Source organism: Stegostoma tigrinum, chromosome 24 (genome assembly GCF_030684315.1).
Source record: "Stegostoma tigrinum isolate sSteTig4 chromosome 24, sSteTig4.hap1, whole genome shotgun sequence".
Lineage (NCBI taxonomy): Eukaryota > Metazoa > Chordata > Chondrichthyes > Orectolobiformes > Stegostomatidae > Stegostoma > Stegostoma tigrinum.
In genome coordinates this window covers 7,608,019-7,629,266 of record NC_081377.1, presented here as the reverse complement: position 1 = coordinate 7,629,266, position 21,248 = coordinate 7,608,019, and the positions used below count along the sequence as shown (strand labels likewise).

The window sequence follows — 21,248 nt, the reverse complement described above, 5'->3', positions numbered from 1 at the left end:
GAGTTTGAGATGAGATCAGTCATGATCATTAAATGGTGGAGCAGGCTCAATGGCTTGAATTGCCTACTCCTGCTTATAGATCTTCTGAAAACCTTTTTCCCATTGTCCCTCAATATATGAGAGTTGTGAGAGCATGGAATGCGTTGCCAGCAGCAGTTGTGGAAGCAAGGTCATTGGGGTCATTTAAGAGACTGCTGGACATGCATATGGTCACAGAAATTTGAGGGTGCATCCATGAGGATCAATGGTCGGCACAACATTGTGGGCTGAAGGGCCTGTTCTGTGCTGTACTGTTCTATGTTCTATGTTCTATGTTCTATGTTCTATATTTTATGTTTCTCTTCAGACACAGACCCCAGAACTGGATCAACTCGCCTTTAAATCTCCTTACACTTAAATCACTCAGGAATTAAATTCCTCACAGTTGGACCATCTTATAATTAAATCTCCTTTTATAGACATCACCTTATAATTAAATCTCACATTGAAATAACCCTGCAATCTTCTCTTTGGAGGTCATATGTAGAACAGTTCGTAACCTTCATCAGCACAAATTGCATGCCATCCCATAATCAGACTATCTCCCACGTACATGACACAAGTTATAATAAGCACAGGCAATAGACATGTAAGGATTACAAGCAAGATTTGTGTAACTGTTAATTGTCTTTGATTAATAGGGATGTGAGACAAGCGTTAGTTTCTCAAAAGAGGATTATTGCGACAATTTTATAACACACATTAAAATGTTGCGAATGTGTAGTACGGTAGTAATGCTTTTGTTTCTGACATATATTAATAATTTACTTATGAGGTTAGTAAAATCATTGCACGTAAATATGTTATATTTTGTGCTAACTAAGCAATAAAATATTTATAGTTTCCGTAATTTCCTATTTATTTTGAGGTCTTTTTTACAGAGACAAACAATTGTGAGGACAATAAGAGCTAGGAAATGATCCATTGGGTGGGATTTGGGGGGTTCTGATGAAAATATTTGAGAATCATTCCCATATTCTGTGATATCTCAAATGACTGGCATGTTTTGAATCTCCAGCTCAGCAGAGCCCAGTGAACAACTTACTTTTGGTGAGCTGTTGGGATTATTTATCTACCAATGGTGATACAGGTAAATTTGAGGCAGGAGCCAATAAGGGGCTAGCTACCGAAATGTTGATCTTTTTGGCTGGCCTAAACTAGTATTAGTGATTTCAGTCATAATTATGTTAACATGATGCTAACTGCAGGTCTGCTTCTCCTAATATGGGAAGAGCAGGCATGCCTTACCAGCTGAATTATGTTGCTCAATTCCTCACCTTTCAATGAGGTGATGACTGAAAAAGCCACACCTTTGCTCTCATCAGTTTGATTTACAAGTTCTCGAACTTGGAGTCAACGTCCTTCATGGCTTCAACCTGTCTCTGTCTCAAAGCCTCTGCAATACTATATTCAACCAAGAATCATAGAGTCATACAGCATGGAAACAGACCCTTCAATCCAACCAGTCCATGCCGACTATGTTCCCAAACTAAACTAGCCCCGCCTGCCTGTGCGTGGCCCATATCTCTCCAAACCTTTCCTATTCATGAACTTGTCCAAATGTCTTTTAAACATTGTAACTACTCCCGCATCCACCACTTCCTCTGGAAGTTCATTTTGCACTTGAACCACTCTCAGTGTAAAAAAAGTTGCCACTCATATCTTTTTTCAATCTGTGTCTCCTCATGTTAAAAATATTCCCTCTAGTGTTGCCCATACTCGGGAAAAGACTCTTGTCATTCACTCATCTATGCCCCTCATGATTTTATAAACTGCAATATGGTCACCCCTTAACGTCCTATGCTTAAGTGTAAAAAGTGGCAGTCTATCCAGTCTATCTTCATATCTCAAATCCTCCATTCTCAGCAACGGTTAATTTTTCTCTGAAATTTCTCCAGTTTAAAAATATCCTTCCTACATCAGGGCGACCAGAACTGGCCACAGAACTCCAGAAGAGGGCTAACCAATGTCCAGCACAACCTCAACATGACATCCCAACTCTTATACTCAAAGGTCTCAGCAATGAAGACAAGCATGTTGAACACCTTCTTAACCATCCTGTCCACCTGCCGTGCAAATTTCAAAGAATTTTGTACCTGAACTGTTAGGTTTGTCTGTTCCTCAACACCACCCAAGGCCCTACCATTTATTGTATGAGTCCTGTCTTTGTTTGCTTTCCATTCCTCCAATTCTGGTATCTTCTGCTCCCCCAGGTTACAACACCCCACCTTTGACAGCCATGGCTTCTATTGTAGAGGCCTCAAGGACTGAAAGCGCCTTGCCCAACTCTCTTGCCTCCCCAACACACTCCTTATTTGAAAATTTTGCTTAAACCAGTTTCTTTGACCAAAGATAACAAAGTGTGAAGCTGGACGAACACAGCAGGCCAAGCAGCATCTGAGGAGCACAAAAGCTGACGTTTTGGGCCTAGACCCTTCATCAGAAAAGGAATGAGGGGAGAGGGTTCTGAAATAAATAGGGAGAGGGGGGAGGCGGATCGAAGATGGAGAGAGGAGAAGATAGGTGGAGAGGAGACAGACAAGTTAATGGGGCGGGGATGGAGTCAGTGAAGGTGAATGTAGGTGGGGAGGTAGGGACGGGATAGGTCAGTCCGGGGAGGACAGACAGGTCAAGGGGGTGGGATGAGGTTAGTAGGTAGGAAATGGAGGTGCGGCTTGAGGTGGAAGGAGGAGGGGATAGGTGAGAGGGAGAACAGGTTAGGGAGGCAGGGACGAGCTGGGCTGGTTTTGGGATGCAGTGGGGGGAGGGGAGATTTTGAAGCTTTTGAAATCCACATTGATATCTTTGGGATACAGGGTTCCCAAGCGGAATATGAGTTACTGTTCCTGCAACCTTCGGATGGCATCATTGTGGCACTGCAGGAGGTCCAGGATGGATGTGTCGTGTATAGAATGGGAGGGGTAGTTGAAATGGTTCGTGACTGGGAGGTGCAGTTGTTTATTGTGAACTGAACGTAGGTGTGCTGCAAAGCGGTCCCCAAGCTTCTGCTTGGTTTCCCTGATGTAGAGGAGGCCACACCGGGTACAGCAGATGCAGTATACCACATTGGCAGATGTGCCTACCCTCGGTTCACAATAAACAACTGCACCTCCCAGTCAGATTCTGCAGCATCTGCAATTCCCATTATCTCTGACCAAAGATTTGGTCACCCATTCTAATGTCATCTCCTTTGGCTCAGCTTGAGATTCTTTGTGGATATCAGTAAATATCAGATATATTTTTGTGAAACAATTTGAAATATTTTGCTTTGTTAAACAGGGAATATAAAAATATCACATTTTTATCAAATGACATTGATCGACATGAAGTAAGTATTTACATCTGCTGGATTTGCCAAATGCATTTGAGAAGCACTTCTTTGCCTGACTACAATTGTAATTTCGTGAATGTTGCCTTGATGTCAAAAAAAGCAGTAGTTAAAAGGGAACTGGAGAAAAGGCCTCCTCCAGGACAGAACTAGACAATCATGATTCCCTACCTCTACATCCTAAAACAGCCCAGGCAGAAGGGAAAGGAGAAACAACCTGGACTTCAAATGATCAAATTAAAGATTGGCATGCTGCAGTATTGATCAGTACTGTATGTAACAGTGTATAGGTATTGTGCATGTTACATTCGATCAGTAACATTGATGGCTGACAGGTTTACAGTAACTGGGGCAATTTGCCTCAGTCTCTTCAAAGTCTATCACTAAAACCGCCTTCATGGGATGGCCAATCAGATCAAGAAATCTTTTAGACAGCTCTGTAACAGATTCCTCTTCTTACAGAGTTTCTCAGGATCAATAGTAACTTGCTTAACACTGAGAGTGGCTTGCATGTGGAATGAACTTCTTGAGGAAGTCGTGGATGCGGATACAAAATACCATGTTTAAAAGACATTTGGATAAGTACATGAATAGGAAAGGTTTGGAGGGATATAGGCCAGGTGCAGGCGTGTGGGACTAATTTAGTTTGGGATTATGTTCGGCATGGCCTGGTTGGACCGAAGGGTCTGTTTCTGTGCTGTTTGACTCTACGACTCGAAGTGTGATTGCTGGTGCCACAATATAGTTAAGGCTGCCCAAGGTCTTTCTTTCGGTCTGCAATTCCATAACTTTAGATTAAATGGAAAGGAGTATCCTGAAAATTCCAAACTGTGGGAAAGATATGGTTCCACGGTGAAAAATTCTATCTCTTGCAAATGATTAGAAAGGGCTTGGTATCAATGGGATTCAACAGAGGTTAATAGAATGGGGGTTGCTCATGCATCCCTGCAACAATCTGCAAAGTCAGGCAAATGTATGTGATAATTGTTCATGTGATGCAATCAATTTAAGTGCCTCTTATAGTCAGCACGGTTTTGTGAAGGGAAGGGATAGTCAGCACGGTTTTGTGAACGGAAGGTAATAGTCAGCACGGTTTTGTGAAGGGAAGGTAATAGTCAGCACGGTTTTGTGAAGGGAAGGGATAGTCAGCACGGTTTTGTGAAGGGAAGGTAATAGTCAGCACGGTTTTGTGAAGGGAAGGGATAGTCAGCACGGTTTTGTGAACGGAAGGTAATAGTCAGCACGGTTTTGTGAAGGGAAGGGATAGTCAGCACGGTTTTGTGAAGGGAAGGGATAGTCAGCACGGTTTTGTGAAGGGAAGGTAATAGTCAGCACGGTTTTGTGAAGGGAAGGTAATAGTCAGCACGGTTTTGTGAAGGGAAGGGATAGTCAGCACGGTTTTGTGAAGGGAAGGGATAGTCAGCACGGTTTTGTGAAGGGAAGGTAATAGTCAGCACGGTTTTGTGAAGGGAAGGGATAGTCAGCACGGTTTTGTGAAGGGAAGGTAATAGTCAGCACGGTTTTGTGAACGGAAGGTAATAGTCAGCACGGTTTTGTGAAGGGAAGGGATAGTCAGCACGGTTTTGTGAAGGGAAGGTAATAGTCAGCACGGTTTTGTGAAGGGAAGGGATAGTCAGCACGGTTTTGTGAACGGAAGGTAATAGTCAGCACGGTTTTGTGAAGGGAAGGTAATAGTCAGCACGGTTTTGTGAAGGGAAGGTAATAGTCAGCACGGTTTTGTGAAGGGAAGGTAATAGTCAGCACGGTTTTGTGAAGGGAAGGTAATAGTCAGCACGGTTTTGTGAAGGGAAGGTAATAGTCAGCACGGTTTTGTGAAGGGAAGGTAATAGTCAGCACGGTTTTGTGAACGGAAGGTAATAGTCAGCACGGTTTTGTGAAGGGAAGGTAATAGTCAGCACGGCTTTGTGAAGGGAAGGTAATAGTCAGCACGGTTTTGTGAAGGGAAGGTAATAGTCAGCACGGTTTTGTGAAGGGAAGGTAATAGTCAGCACGGTTTTGTGAAGGGAAGGTCGTGCCTCACAAACCTTATTGAGTTCTTTGAGAAGGTGACCAAACAGGTAGATGAGAGTAAACCGGTTGATGTGGTGTATATGGATTTCAGCAAGGCGTTCGATAAGATTCCCCACAATAGGCTATTGTACGAAATGCGGAGGAATGGAATTGTGGGAGATAGCAGTTTGGATCGGAAATTGGCTTGCTGAAAGAAGACAGAGGGTGGTAGTTGATGGGAAATGGTCATCCTGGAGACCAGTTACTAGTGGTGTACCGCAAGGGTCGGTGTTGGGTCCACTGCTGTTTGTCATTTTTATAAATGACCTGGATGAGGGCATAGAAGGATGGGTTAGTAAATTTGCAGACTAAGGTCGGTGGAGTTGTGGATAGTGATGAAGGATGCTGTAGGTTGCAGAGAGACATAGATAAGCTGCAGAGCTGGACTGAGATGTGGCAAATGGAGTTAAATGCAGACAAGTGTGAGGTGATGCAGTTTGGTAGGAGTAACCGGAAGGCAAAGTACAGGGCTAATGGTAAGATTCTTAGTAGTGCAGATGAGCAGAGAGATGTCGGTGTCCATGTACACAGATCCTTGAAAGTTGCCACCCAGGTTGACAGGGCAGTTAAGAAGGCATACAGTGTTTTAGCTTTTATTAATACCGGAACCAAGAGGTTATGGTGAAGCTGTACAAAACTCTGGTGCGGCCGCACTTGGAGTATTGTGTGGTGTTCTGGTCACCGCATTATAAGAAGGATATGGAAGCTTTGGAAAGGGTGCAGAGGAGATTTACTAGGATGTTGCCTGGTGTGGAGGGAACGTCTTACGAGGAAAGGCTGAGGGACTTGAGGCTGTTTTCATTAGCGAGAAGAAGGTTGAGAGGTGACTTAATTGAAACATATAAAATAATCAGAGGGTTAGCTAGGGTGGATAGAGAGAGCCTTTTTCCTAGGATGGTGACGGCGAGCACGAGGGGGCATAGCTTTAAATTGAGGGGTGAAAGATATAGGACAGATGTCAGAGGTAGTTTCTTTACTCAGAGAGTAGTAAGGGAATGGAATGCTTTGCCTGCAACGGTAGTAGATTTGCCAACTTTAGGTACATTTAAGTCGTTATTGGATAAGTGTATGGACGTACATGGAATAGTGTAGGTTAGATGGGTTTGAGATCGGTATGACAGGTCGGCACAACATCGAGGGCTGAAGGGCCTGTAGTGTGCTGTAATGTTCTATGTTCTATGTTCACTCCTGAACTGGCCACATTGAGTGTTGAGAAAACCTTAGAAATGTGCTTCATCTGTCCTATTATTTGTCAATCTAAAGTGACAGTTTGCATAATAAATCTTACCACAGGATATTTTGTGTGTTCTAGATAAATGTATCAATTCTGTAGAAAATCTGTTTTACACTGAAGTAAGTCCTCGCAGGCTTGCTAAGGAGATCTGAATGAGAGCTAATTGGAGGTGAAGCCCATATTTCACATCAATGATTAACTTATTTCGGCCCATAAACTGCAGTGAGGCTCCCAGCTGCATTACAGTTCTAATTTGTGAGCTGTGCCAGCAATGCTAATGTTGGAACTAAACACTGTTCCAACCGTGCATACTCACTTACATCACTTCAAAGTCAGCAGTAAGAAAATTTAGCCCAATAACATTGCAGTAGTGAACTTGACTTATTTTAGTTTTTCATTGTGAATTGCACTAAATCATACTTTACAGAAGCCTCTGACAGTTTTGTAATCTTGGGTAGAATTCCATACCCAACCTCCAACCCCTTACTCCCTGCAACACTCCAGGGAAGGTTACAGGGCTAACAGAGGCAGCACCCGTGGCTCAGCGGCTAGCACCACTGTCTTACAGCACCAGGGACCAGAGTTTGATTCCAGCCTTGGGTGACTGTTGTGGAGTTTGTACATTCTCCCCGTGTCCATGTGGGGTTTCCTCCAGGTGCTTCAGTTTCCTCCCACAGTCCAAACATGTGCTCTTTGGAAGGTCAGGACAGACTCAATGGGCCGAATGGCTCTTTCTGTACTGTAGGGGTATCTATAATAATGTAAATGAAATGTCATGAACATCATGCCTGACCTCTATCATTTGACAAAAGATTGTAAAATAATTTACTTACTTACATCAGGCATCACACTTGCTAACCGATTAATGGTCATTTGACTCTCCACATCCCACACACAATTATTCCCAGGTTGGATTTGCGATGAATGTGAATGTGCCATCTTAAAATTCTCAACTTTCTTCTTCAATTCATCCCTTCTTTGCAGTGATTTTCAAAGCACCAAAACAAGATCCAAAACAAATCTGCTATATCAACAATTAACTTGCCGGCCTACACACACGACACACATGCTCATCAATGCTACCTCAACACCACAACCACTCTTTTATTGATTAAAGTGCTTCCCTGTTCTTGATGGCCAGCACAGCATCAAGACCACCAACAGTACATCTGCTCCAATTGACTCACCAGTACCCTACTTAGTCTTAGAGTCACACAGCACAGAAGAGATCCTTTGGCCCATGAAGTCTGCGCCAGACTATCTTCACTAATTTCACTTTCCAGCACTTGCCCCATTGCCATACTTGTTGTACCGCTGCCAATTATGGAGCAGTTGCCCATTAATACCAATCAACATGGCAACTATTGAAAAAGCACCATTTTGGCCGAGTTTTTAGACAGACGGATATTGTCAATTGTATTTGTGAAATTACAGGAAAATATGCATAAGTTGCAACAAAAACAACACAACTTAATTACATACATATATATTTAAAAGAGGAAACAAAGTTAAGACAAATATCATTTTTTGTTCATTCCATGGCCTCTCGGTTTCATAAAATGTCTGAAGACCAGGGCCTGCCCAATTGCCGAGGACCGATGCCTTCTCCAACTTCTGAGGGGCGGGGGCCCTCTTGAAAATGCCAAGACCAAGGGGTCTGTCGAAAGTGTGAGGACTGGGGGCTTGCCAAAACCGCCAAGAATCAGAGCCTATCGAAACTGCTGATGCCCCGCTTGTTACTGGGTACCCCCGCCAGGGAGAAACATCTTCACAGCATCCACCCTGTCTATTCCTTTCAGTAATTTGTAGTTTTTAATCAGCTTACCTCTCAGAAAGAGAAGGGAAGACATTTTGCAAAAGGTCTGCCCTTTTTCAAACAAGGGTTGCCAAGGTCAGAGTGACTTTTATTATTACTGCCACTGAGGCTTTATTTTCGCTTTTGCATGTAAATCTGTTTTTCTCCAAAATATCTTAATAACTAATGAATGGATTTCAAAACAAAACTTGGTCCATCTATAGAGATTAGCTCCTCACAAAGTTAGAATGTCCTGTTGATATTGAGCTTGACTTGCGTGCTGTGGTAGAATTTGTAATAGTTGTCAACATGTGAGCAGAGTTTTAAGAGCAGGTTGTTGTATTTGCAATTGAATTAAACCTCCTCAGTAAGATTAAGCTGTTCATTTTATCAATGTTTTGACCAAGCGGGGAAAAGCCCCAGGCAACAGCTGCATAATTATAATCATATTGAGTTAATACAGCAGGCAGAGGGATGGTTTAAACTGTGTTCTGTTTTCACTTGTGGATTAGTGTGCATGCTTTCATGTGACACTCATGGTTAGATGACATGATACGCAGAACGCCGATTTTACTTAAGAATGGATCAAAAATTGGGAGCATAAATTGGCCATTCAGCCCCTTGAGTCAGATCTGCCGTTCAATTTCATTGCTGGTCTGAAGCACGGTGAAGGAAAATTTTCTGAAAATTCAGTGTAACCAATGTTTCAAAGATGGGTCGGTTCGGGAGCCACACATTCGTCCCCACGAAACTGGATGCATCTTAGTGCAGAAGATGCGAATTAAGCTCTACCCCAGTGTGGGAATATAATTCACACTGACGTTCCCAGTGCAGTCATGAAGCCGTCTGTACGGGGGGAGCTGCCATCTTTGATTCCAATCCGCTCAGGTGATATAAAAAAATCCCGTGACATTATTTTGATGATCAAGGGAGTTTTCCTTGGAGGCCCTGGCCAACGTTTAATCAGCATCACAAAAAAAAGTGGCTATTCCAACACTGATATATGAAAAATTGCAGTACATTTCCTACAGTATAACAGTCATTGTACTTCCAATGTATTTAATTAGCTGTAAAGTGCTTTTGAATATACTGAGAATCTGAAGACAACTATGTAAATGAAAGTTCTTTCTTTCTTAAATTGTGGTATGATATAAAGTGGTATAAACATTAAAACTCTAATCTCAGCTAATTCCAGCTTCCCCTTGGATGGGTGAGCATTGGTAAGATCTAGCTTTGCCAACATGTGTGCAACCGGTCCTGATTTGGATAAGCGAGTCTGTGTCTATGAAAAAGTGTCTCCACTCTACATTGGTCAAACATGAAAGGCCTTGATGAGGCCACACCTTGAGTATTGTGTGCAGTTTTGGTCTCCTAGTCTGATGAAGGACTTTCTTACTATTGAGGGAGTCCAGCAAAGGCTCATCAGACTGATTCCCAGGATGGCAGGAATTACATGGGAAGAAAGATTGGATCAACTGAACTTGTTCTCATGGGAATTTAGGAAAATGAGGAGGATCTCATAGAACATATAAAATCCTGATAGGCTGCACAGGTTAAATGAGGGAAAAATGTTCCCAACGTTGGAGAGGCCCAGAACTAGGGATCACTAAGACTAAGGGTAAGCCATTCAGGACCATGATGAGGAAGAATTTCTTCACACAGAACATTGTGAGAATGTGGAATTCTCTTCCGTGGGAAGCTGTTGGGGCCAAATTATTAGATATATTCAAGGGGGAGCTGAACGTGGCCCTAGGAGGTAAAGGGATCAAGGAGTCTGGAAGGTGGGAATGGGATACTGAAATTGCATGGACAGCCACATTGAATGGTGGTGCAGGCTCAAAGGGCCAAATGACATCTTCCTGCACCTATTTTCTATGTTTCCACAAACGCTGCAGTAGCTTGACTTGCAAACTGCTGGTTTTGGTGATTGTCTTCATATATCCATGGGAATACCAAGGGTGACACTGGTTTAGAGAATCAGAGTAGCCTAAAGCTTGAGCAATATGTGCTACAATCCCTTCATGGCAGCTGGCAGAATTTAAATTTAAATTAATAAGTGAATGAAAATTTGAAAACAAATCTGGAATTGAAAGCAGTCTCAGTAACAGTTTCAGTGATGGTGTGCATGATTAATTGTTTTAAAAACCTATCTGTTTTACTAGTGATCCTTTAGGGACAGAAATCTGCCATCTTTACTCAGTCTGGCCTCCATGTGACTCCAGTCCCACTGCAATGTGGTTGTATCTTAACTGCACTGTGGAATGGGCTAACAGACCACTGAGTTGAAGTGCAATTTGCCAGTGCCACATCTTGTCATAATTGTGAAAACAACCAACTGACAGCAAGACATTTGCCAATAGATCTGACATGACATTATGCAGTAACCCAAGAGCCCTGGGCAACTGTCATACAATCCCTACAATGTGAAAGCAGGCCATTTGGCCCATTGAGTCGATATTACCCCTCTGAAGAGCATCCCACCCAGACTCATCCCCCTACCATGTCTCTGTAACCCTGCATCTCCTGTGGCTAATCCACGAAGCCTGTACATGCCTAGACGCTATTGCAATTTAGCATGGCCAATCCACATAACCTGCACATCTTTGGGCTGTGCGAAGAAATCCACAGGGAAAACGTGCAAACTCCACATAAGCGTGGAATCAAACCCAGGTCCCTGGCACTGTAGGGCAGCAGTTCTAACCACTGAGCCACTGCGACGCCCTCAATGTCAATGCCGCAAATGTCATCCATGAGTAACAGAGCACATTGAATCGTTGTGATATAATCACAGCCACCACATTAGTTTCAATCAAAAGAATGCGGTTATCCAAAGAATATAGTTTTTAGTGCCAATCAGATAAGAAATCAATTTTCCTTCTGTGTGATCATCACTATGCTCTCTCTCTTCCAAATCCAGGTGTATTGGTGTTGTCTTGGTATCCTTCTGGATTAGAAGACAACAACAGCGAACCAGTGGATGACCTGGTACCTGCCATACTCGCTGCTGCAGACAGATACAGTTTAAAGGTATGACAAAGGATGGCCAGCAACGTTTTAAGCACACATCGACTTCTCAGTAGCACATATTCACTTTATGGTGCCTGAGATGATTTCCTCATCTTTTTCAAGGAGATCAAAGGAATTGGAGGAGATTTTCTTTTAGAAAAAGGGAAATTTGAGGGGCTGAATGTGAATATGAAAATGTGCTAGTAGATAATAAAAAGTGGTAGCATCTGGAAGAAACCGAGAGAAGGCATAATTTCTCAGGATGAAGGAGGAAATTAATTAGAGAGGATGAAGGTATGACAGCAACATTTCTTTAGCTCTTGGTCAAAACCAATCAATTTATCAGATAAAGAAGAAATTCAAATTCCTGTTTCTTTACAGAAAAAATGAAGCCACAAAATTCCACAGTTTCAGACCAAAGAGCTTTTATTATGCAAAAATCAAACCAATACTAAATACTCTCTAAAATTAACGTTAGCCATGCATTGATAGATAATTGTGATTTCCACCTATTGTTTATTCCTCCCTCCCACAACCAACCTTTCGTTAGCACACATACAACCTTTTCCCAGTTACAATCAGTTCTAAAGAAGGGTAACTGGACCCAAACCATTAACTCTGCTTTCTCTCCGCGAATGCTGCCATACTGGCTGAGTTGTCCCAGCAGTTTCTGTTTCGCTTTAAAATTTGAAGATGTTGAACTTGCTGTTGAGTGCAGAATGCTGTAAAGATGAGCTAAAGACATAGAAACATAATAAATAGAAGCAAGATTAGGCCATGCCCTTTCAGACTGCTTCCCCATTGAATATGGTCATGGCTAATCATCTAACTCAGGACACGGTTTTCCCATTTTTTCCTACTCTTTGATCTCTTTAGCCCCAAGAACTACATCTAACTGCTACTCTGTGAGACAACATTGTGCCCCACTGGAGTACTGAGGAGGCCAAAGACAGAGAAGCCAGCATGCGAAATAAAGAATTAAAACAGAAGGGGATGAATGCTCAGACTGAACAAATGCATTTTGCAAAGAAATCCCTGATCTGTACTGGGAGGAAACGCTCTGAGCAGTGAACATAGAAGAATGTGCATTCAGGCATGGAGGAAGGAATGAAAACTGATTTCCTTGTACTTCTTTCCATTCAGTGTAACAGAGATGTGGGGGTGTCCTCAGTTTAACCTGAAAGTGTGACCTGAGCTTTCAGCCTTCTGACTCTTTAATTTTCCCATTTGCTCCCATTCAATGAACTCTGTGAGCTAAGTCTCCTACAGGGTCCAAATGAAATTAAACATTAACTCAAAGCAAAAAAAAAACTCATTCTTCAATTACTGCCTTCCAGACACAATATTGAGTTCAGCAATTTCACATCATCCCATTTTGGCTCCTTTTTCTTTGCCGGCTTTAGTTTCTCTCTCTTCAGTTTTCTTCCAGTGGACAGCTGTTAATAATCCTGCCTCTTACACCTTCTCAGCACACACCTTTAGTTTCTTCACTTATCTCACAATCATTCCCTTTGACCCTGCACCGCCAACTCTCTGTCACTTCATTTAAGGCCCTGCTGTCTACCCTGTCATCTTCACTTTTGTTTTCTTTCCCCCCATTCTGCTCTCTTTGACTTACTTAAAACCCATTCTATGTCTAACATTGTTTCAGAGATAATGGGAACTGCAGATGCTGGAGAATCCGAGATAACAAAGTGTGTAGCTGGATGAACACAGCAGGCCAAGCAGCATCTCAGGAGCACAAAAGCTGACGTCTCGGGCCTAGACCCTTCATCAGAAAGGGGCAGGGGGAGAGGGTTCTGAAATAAATGGGGAGAGAGGGGGAGGTGGATCGAAGATGGATAGAGGAGAAGATAGGTGGAGCGGAGACAGACAAGTTAAAGGGGTGGGGATGGAGCCAGTAGAGATGAGTATAGGTGGGGATGTGGGGAGGGGATAGGTCAGCCCGGGGAGGATGGACAGGTCAAGGAGGCGGGATGAGGTTAGTAGGAAGGAGATGGAAGTGGTGCTTGAGGTGGGAGGAGGGGATAGGTGAGAGGAAGAACAGGTTAGGGAGGCGGGGACGAGCTGGGCTAGTTTTGGGATGCAGTGGGGGGAGGGGAGATTTTGAAGCTGGTGAAGTCCACATTGATACCATTGGGCTGCAGGGTTCCCAAGCGGAATATGAGTTGCTGCTCCTGCAACCTTCGGGTGGCATCATTATGGCACTGCAGGAGGACCATGATGGACATGTCGTCTGAGGAATGGGAGGGGGAGTTAAAATGGTTTGCGACTGGGAGGTGCAGTTGTTTATTGTGAACCGAGTGTAGGTGTTCTGCAAAGCGGTCTCCAAGCCTCTGCTTGGTAAGAGTCTAGGCCCGAAACATCAGCTTTTGTGCTCCTAAAATGCTGCTGGCCTGCTGTGTTCATCCAGCTCCACACCTGTCAGCTATGTCTAATTTTACTTGGTTCTGATGACAGTCATTGACCTGAAATGTTAACTCTGTCTCTCTCTCCACAGATGCTGTCTGGCTTTTTCTTTAAGTTCATTGTTGAGATGTGGGTGTGACTGACTGTGCCAGCACTTATTGCCCCTCCCTAATTGCCCTCGAGAAGGCGGTGGTGAGCTACCTTCTTGAACTGCTGTAGTCCTTTTGGTAGATCATAGTGCTGTAAGGGAGGGAGTTCCAGGAGTTTGACCCAGTGGCACTGAAGGAACGGTGCTGTAATTCCAAGTTAGGACAGTGAGGGGCTTGGAGGGGACCTTGCAAGTGTTGATATCCCCCGCTTCTGCTCCCCTTGTTTTTTTGAGATGGGAGTGGTCGTGGGTTTGGAAGATGCCATCTAAGGAGCTTTGGTGAATTTCTGCAGCCCATCGTGTAGATAGTACTTGCTGCCGCTGCCAAGCATTGGTGGTGGGGGGATTGGTGGTGGGGGTAGTAGGTACTTGTGGACGTGGTACCCGTCAAGAGAGCTGCTTTGTCTTGGATAATCTTAAGCTTCTTGAGTGTTGTTGGAGGTGCACCCAGCCAGGCAAGTGGGGAATATTCCATCACACTGCTGACTGATACCTTGACAGGGTGGTTAGGTATTTGGGAGTCAGGAGGAAAATTACTTGCTGCAGGATTCCTAGCCATTGTCCTGCTCTTGAGGCTTAGTATTTAAGTGATGAGTACAGTTTACAGTTCAGTTTCTGGTCAATGGTAACCCCCCAGGATGTTGATGGTGGGGTATCAAGTGATGGCAATGCCACTGAATGTCAAGGGGTGATGATATTCTCTCTTGTTGGAGATGTTCACTATGTGGCATTTGTTTGGCATGAATGTTACTTGCCACTAGTCAGCCCAATTCTCAATATTGTCCAGGTGTTGTTGCACCTGAATATGGACTGTTTCAGCATTTGACATGTGGCATATAACTGCTGAACATTGTGCAATTATCGATGAACATCCGCAGTTCTAATCTCTTGCTGGAGGAAAGGTCATTGATAGAGCAGCTGAAGATGTTTGGGTCTAGGCCATGACCCTGAGGAACTCCTGCAGAGATGATTTGAGCTGAGATGACTGACCTTCAAACCCACAATGGGGTATGCTCAGTATTTTCCACTGTTACTTGAGATGTCCAGCATTATTTCACTTCAGCATTATTTTTACCTTCTGTGTTGTCTTTGTTTCCTGCTCCTTCTTCCTTCCTGTGAAGAACAATTGTTCCTTTAACTTTTGGTGTTTTATTTTTATCTCATCTTTCTTGCTGTCGACTGCGTGTTCTTCAAGACCTGCTTCCAATGTGATCACATCCCTCCATGTTCCTTCTTGTCTGTCCATCTCGTTCTCTCTCACACACACCTGTGAAGTCAGCAACTCAAGTTCTTTTCCTTTAGGTTCATCAAATGGACTCACTGATAGTGTGCTTTAGTGTAGAAAAAGGTGGGCAGTATTTGTGGTTACAATGTTACTCGAAAGTTCCTCTACAACTGTTTACCTTTGCTTGTACTCAGAAGATTCATGGGTTGGAGGGGGTGTAAAACAATTTATAAAAATTCCCTAGTGTGAGAAGGGTATGAGCCTATGAGGAAAATGAAATCTTACAAAAACAAATTTTAATCATGATTTGGAAGAATTAAATTTTGAAAGATATTGAATATTTTCAATAATCTAACGGGCACTCCACCCTCATGCACTTGACAGAACTTGTCCTAACCCTCAACTTTTCCTTTTACTCCTTCCACTTCCTACAAACTAAAGGGGGGGGGCTATGGGCACTTGTATGAATCCAAGCTATGCCTGCCTCTTCGTAGGATACATGGCACCGTCCCTCACCTCATCTTCCACTACATTGATGACTGTATCAGCGCTAGTTCATCAACTTTACTAAAACCTTTCACCCCAACCTCAAATTCACCTGGACCATCTCCAATAGCTCCCTCTCCTTCCTGGACCTCTCTGTCTCCGTGTCTGGTAACCATCTGAACACCGACATCGATTTCAAACTCACCTTGACTACATCTCCTTTCAACCATCCTCCAAGAATGCGATGCCATACTCCCAACTCCTCCTCCGCCTCTGCCACATCTGCTCCCAAAATGGAGCATTTCTCTCCCAGACATTCTCCTACTTCAAGGACTCCAACATCACCTGTCCATTGATTCATAATGCCCTTGACCGCATCTCTTGCATTTCCTGCACTTCTGCCATCAAACACCCTCCCCCAACTAAAATAAGGGCAGAGACCCCTGGTCCGCATGTACCACTCCACCAGCTTCTGCATCCAGCGCATCATTCTCCGCCATTTTCGCCACCTACAATCCAACCTCACGACCAGAGATATTCCCCTCTGCTCCCATATCTGCCTTTCGTAGGGACCACTCACTCCATGACTCTCTCGTCTGCTCCATACTCCCCACCAACCCCACCACATCTGGCACCTTTCCCTGCAACTGCAGGAAATGCTAGACCTGCCCCTGCACCTCCCCTTTCATCTCCAGCCAAGGTCCCAGACAATCTTTCCAAATCCAACAGGATTCGCCTGTACATCCTCCAACCTGGTCTACTGTAACTGTTGCTCTACATCGGTGACACCAAGCGCAAACTCTGTGACTGATTTGCGGAGCATCTGTGCTAACGACAACACCTTCTGGTCACAAACCATTTTAACTCCCCCTTCCATTCACTGGGTGACACATCCATCCTGGGTCTCCTCCAGTGTCATAACGATACCACATGTAAACTGGAGGAGCAACACCCCATATCCTGCCTCAGGAGCTTACAGCCCGATGGCCTCAATATAGAATTCACCAGTTTCAAAATCTCCCCACTACTGGCCTCTTCCCAGATCCTGTCCTCCCTCTCGTCCCCACTTCAGTGACCTGACACAACCATTCCATCCTCTTTCCCATGTATCCAGCCACCCTTCCCCCTTACCAATCTCCATTACCCCCAACCTGCATTCACCTATCACCATCTACCTAACCCATCTCCATCCCTCCCATTTATTTCCGAGCTCCCTTCCCATGCCCCAGTCCTGATGAAGTCGACTTTCCTGCTGTAACGCTGCCTGACCTGCCGTGTTCCTCCAGCTCCACACTATTGACTGTGACTGCAGCATCTGCAGTCCTTGCTTTCTCCTACTCTCCTTATCTGGTCTGGCCCACATGTGACTGCAGACCCATGGCAATGTGGTTGGCTCTTAGGGCAATAAATGCTGACCTTATCTTGGCTGTGATTCCTGCTGTTGTTGGATAGTATCACAGTCTCTTTGTGTTTGAGGTTCACACAAGGAATTTCATTAGCTTCATCATCATGTACTCAAAGTGAGTACTGTGAAGGGTTTAAGTTGCCACTTAACAGCACCATCTTAGGTACAATCCTTAGTTACAGAATAGAGAAATGAAGAAAAGAGAAGTTGCATTAGCTATACACAGTACGACCATAGGTCAGAAAAAAACAGAAAGCAAAGTTAAAAAGACAAACATCTCACTCTCTCTTCAAAGGTACCAGCGGAAAGCCATTGTTGAAAAGGAGCTGAAGATGAGATCGTTTTAGGTTTAAAGGAAGTCGCGATTTCATTGTAGATGGAGAACGTGTTAATCTATGTGTGCACTATAGGCGCTTGCTGTGTCGAATGAACAGCATTAACCGCACTCCATTCATCGCAATACCTTTCATTTTTAAAATGTAGTGCATGCTATCTGAAGTGCAAAATGCTCTCCCCCCCCACCCCCGCCACACCCCCTCCACTGGCATCAGGGCAATGCAGTGTGCCTGATTAAAGCTTTTAATTAATTTTCAGGGCTGTAAGTAGATGCAGAATGCAATTGCTCCCGCTGGGCCTATCTTGTGCTTATGTTTATTATCCTGACAAACAGGGAATACGTTCAATGAAGCTGCTTTCATTTGGCTGATGAGCAAGTGATCCTACTTAATGATGCATTTCCCCCTCAACTTAGCCTGCATTACATTTAAAACAAGCTGCTAGCGGTTTCCATGTTGATTCCAATACAATGGAGCTGCTAGACCCTGTAACTGGGTACGTAGTACTTCATCCAAATGTAGGGCACGTGTAGAGCTTATAAAATACAGTCCAAAACAAATGAGATGTTCTTTGTTGCAACAAATTTTAGTACGTTCATCATTGTGCGCATGATTTATTAATATTCATGTGATTCTTTTAAGTGCTCCTCCACAGAAGCCAGCAGCTGTAGCCAGTCTGCGTGAGCTCAGCTTTTAACCTGCTGGGATAAACCCTTAAAATGTACACAGACGCATTCTTTATTGCCTCAGTGAGTGTGTTGCCCCGGACACGCTGAGCTATTGCCATAAAACATACGGATTCCTCAGGAGCAGTAAAATTGACCGGCATGTGTGCTACAAAATTTAAATGAGCGAATCAGCACCACATTGCATTCTGAGGGTGGGATGTGGCAGCATCTGTGCTCTTCTAAAGCACGCAAACAGAGAGAAATTTACATTGATCTAACATCCTTCACAGCCCCCAGCACTTTGTAACAATGCATTAACATTTGCTGCAATGTAGGAAATGCAGCAGCCAATTGTACAAAACAAAGGCCCACCAACACAAAGGGACTCAAGACTAGATTGTCAGTGACAGTCGTGCTCATTGAGAGATAAGGATTAACCAGGATAGAGTTTATTTTTTCTTCAAAATAGCATGATGGAATCTTTCACATCAACTGGAGAGGGACAGATTGTGCTTCAAGTTTAACATCTCATCTGATAGACAGCACAGAGCTAAGCGAGCCCATAACCAACAGACCAAACCTAAGCTGTGCAGTCCTACCACATCTAGTGGTGAATGTACCTTCCAAACTCATGACCATTTCAAGCTAGAGAAACAAGGGTACATAGGAACACCACTCCCTGCAAGTTCCCCTCCAAGCCACTTACCTTCCTGACTTGGAAATATAGAGCCATTCCTTCAGTGTCGCTGGGTTATAATCCTGGAATCTCCTCCCTAATGGCATTGTGGGTCAACCCACAGCAGGTGGAGTGCAACGGTTCAAGCGGGCGGCTCACAATTACCTTCTCAAGTGCAACTAGGGAAGGACAAGAAATGCTGGCCAAGCTGGGGATGTCCACATCCCATGAATGAACAAGAAAAACCTCAAACAATGCAGTACTCCCTCAGTACTACACTGCAGGACATCAGTCTAGATTTTGTGTTTGGATCTTTGGAGTGGGACTTGCCTCCATAACCTTTTGACTTAGAGAAAAGAGCTAACCCTAAGTCACCACTAATACTTGGTCGTAATTGCACCCAGTCAGCACAGTGCTTTGGAATAACAGGAATACTGAGCCTGAGAAGAGTTTGCCATTACTTAGGACTGGACAACGCTTGAGAAGCGATATCCAAGAAAAAAAACAAATCAATAGCTTTTATTTTAAGTTAACATATGGCATCCGCTGTGGAGAATATCTGCTTTAAAAAAAACTCCTCTCTGTACACATTGTGGCTCATTCCAAAAATTGTTTGCAGTAAACTCTCAGAAAATCATTCTGCCAGAACATCTGTCAACGGGGACAATTTTAAATCCGCCTCAGGTCTGAGAAGAATAAGGTTCTTTGTTTTAATTGAGTTTTTACTGTGCCGTTAATAAGGTTGTAGAATATAATGAGTCATTAAGGCTGTAATTAAAGTGGCATCGTAAATTAACGTTCGATTGGCCCATTGTCAAGGTTCTACCTCGATCAGTTGTGGAGGTGGGTTATATTGAAGACTCCCCAGAGTGCAGAAATCATATAAAAGCACAGCTTTCAGAAACCTGTTGAATACCACTCCAGGAGTGAGATCCCAAGAATGTCACACACCACAAAAGCAATACTGTGCCTTTGATGGGCAACTGAAGGGATGCCAGCTGGGTTGATATGATAATATATCTCTCAGAGAATCTTCCTTTTTAGTTTCTTTCCCGTGCCTAGTCACATATGATGTGCGCAGAGCATGTGCTTACGTCCATTTCCACGGCTACGTTTGCTGGAACAGGTCACTAGCCTAAGGACAAAGGGTACAAATGGAGGACTGCTACCCCACATTAACCAGGAGATCTTTCCACTCTTACTGCCTATTGTGGGTGTCTTGGAAGGATTTACAGCTGAGTTATTACCTTGGTCGGCCATATTATGAACATGTCTGAGTTATGAATACTGGCAGCAAATTGAATTGGATCTGACTTTCTGCCAGTGCTGTACCTCATACATTAGGCCCAGGAAGCAGCTCTAATGTTATCCTTCTTTCTCAAAGTTATGCTCTTGGTCCCCGCTCCCCACTTCCTTCATAAGATGTTCTCCTGTCTAGTCACTCAGTAAGGAGAAACTGAGTTACATGGTTCCTTTTAGGCTTGGTCATCTGTATCTAAAAAGGGAAAATAATAATTCACAAGTAACGACACGCAACTCAAGTGTAAGTGCTTGAGCACCGAGATAGCACACAGTTCACATTCCGAGCATCCTTTGTTTCAATGGGGCCAGTTAAGACCAGCAATATCCCTTCTTGCACCAATATCAGGTTAGAGGCAGAGTGAAGCTAGTTATGACATTGTAAAAGATTGAAAGATATAACTCATCTGACCATAAGCTGGAATAAAGCAAAGAACTGTGGATGCTGGAAGACAGAAACAAAAAAAAAGGTGCTGGAGAAACTCAGCAGGTCTAGCAACATCTGTCAAAGAGAGAAACAGCCTAATGTTTTGAGTTCAATGACCTTTCATCACTGACGAAAGTTCTGTCGAAGTCGTGGACTGGAAACGATAACGCTTTCTCTCTCTTTAGATGTTCCAGACCTGCTGAGTTTCTCCAACATTTTGGTGACCGTAAACTAGGGCTGGTTCAGATTAGTTGAATGAATCCCTTGCCCAATTGGGCTCAAATTAGATTTCCCATCAAGAACGTGCACCAAATGGCAGCTATTTTGGTTAAACTTTTCTTCCCCCCCAAATCAATAAACTTTTGTTCATGTTAACCAGATCAACATAGAACATAGAACATAGAACAGTACAGCACAGAACAGGCCCTTCAGCCCACAATGTTGTGCCGACCATTGATCCTCATGTATGCACCCTCAAATTTCTGTGACCATATACATGTCCAGCAGTCTCTTAAATGACCCCAATGACCTTGCTTCCACAACTGCTGCTGGCAACGCATTCCATGCTCTCACAGCTCTCTGCGTAAAGAACCTGCCTCTGACATCCCCTCTATACTTTCCACCAACCAGCTTAAAACTATGACCCCTCGTGCTAGCCATTTCTGCCCTGGGAAATAGTCTCTGGCTATCAACTCTAT

The 21,248-nt window shown here is 43.7% G+C and overlaps 1 protein-coding gene across 1 annotated transcript in view; it reads left to right on the top strand.

Annotated features, from left to right (window-relative positions):
* maneal (mannosidase endo-alpha like) overlaps window positions 1-21,248 on the top strand; it is a 75,346-nt gene that overhangs the window by 37,530 nt on the left and 16,568 nt on the right. The window contains exon 2 of the mRNA XM_059654261.1: window positions 11,384-11,493. Within this exon, the coding sequence (XP_059510244.1) occupies window positions 11,384-11,493 (110 nt within the window). The remainder of the gene's footprint in view (window positions 1-11,383; window positions 11,494-21,248) is intronic.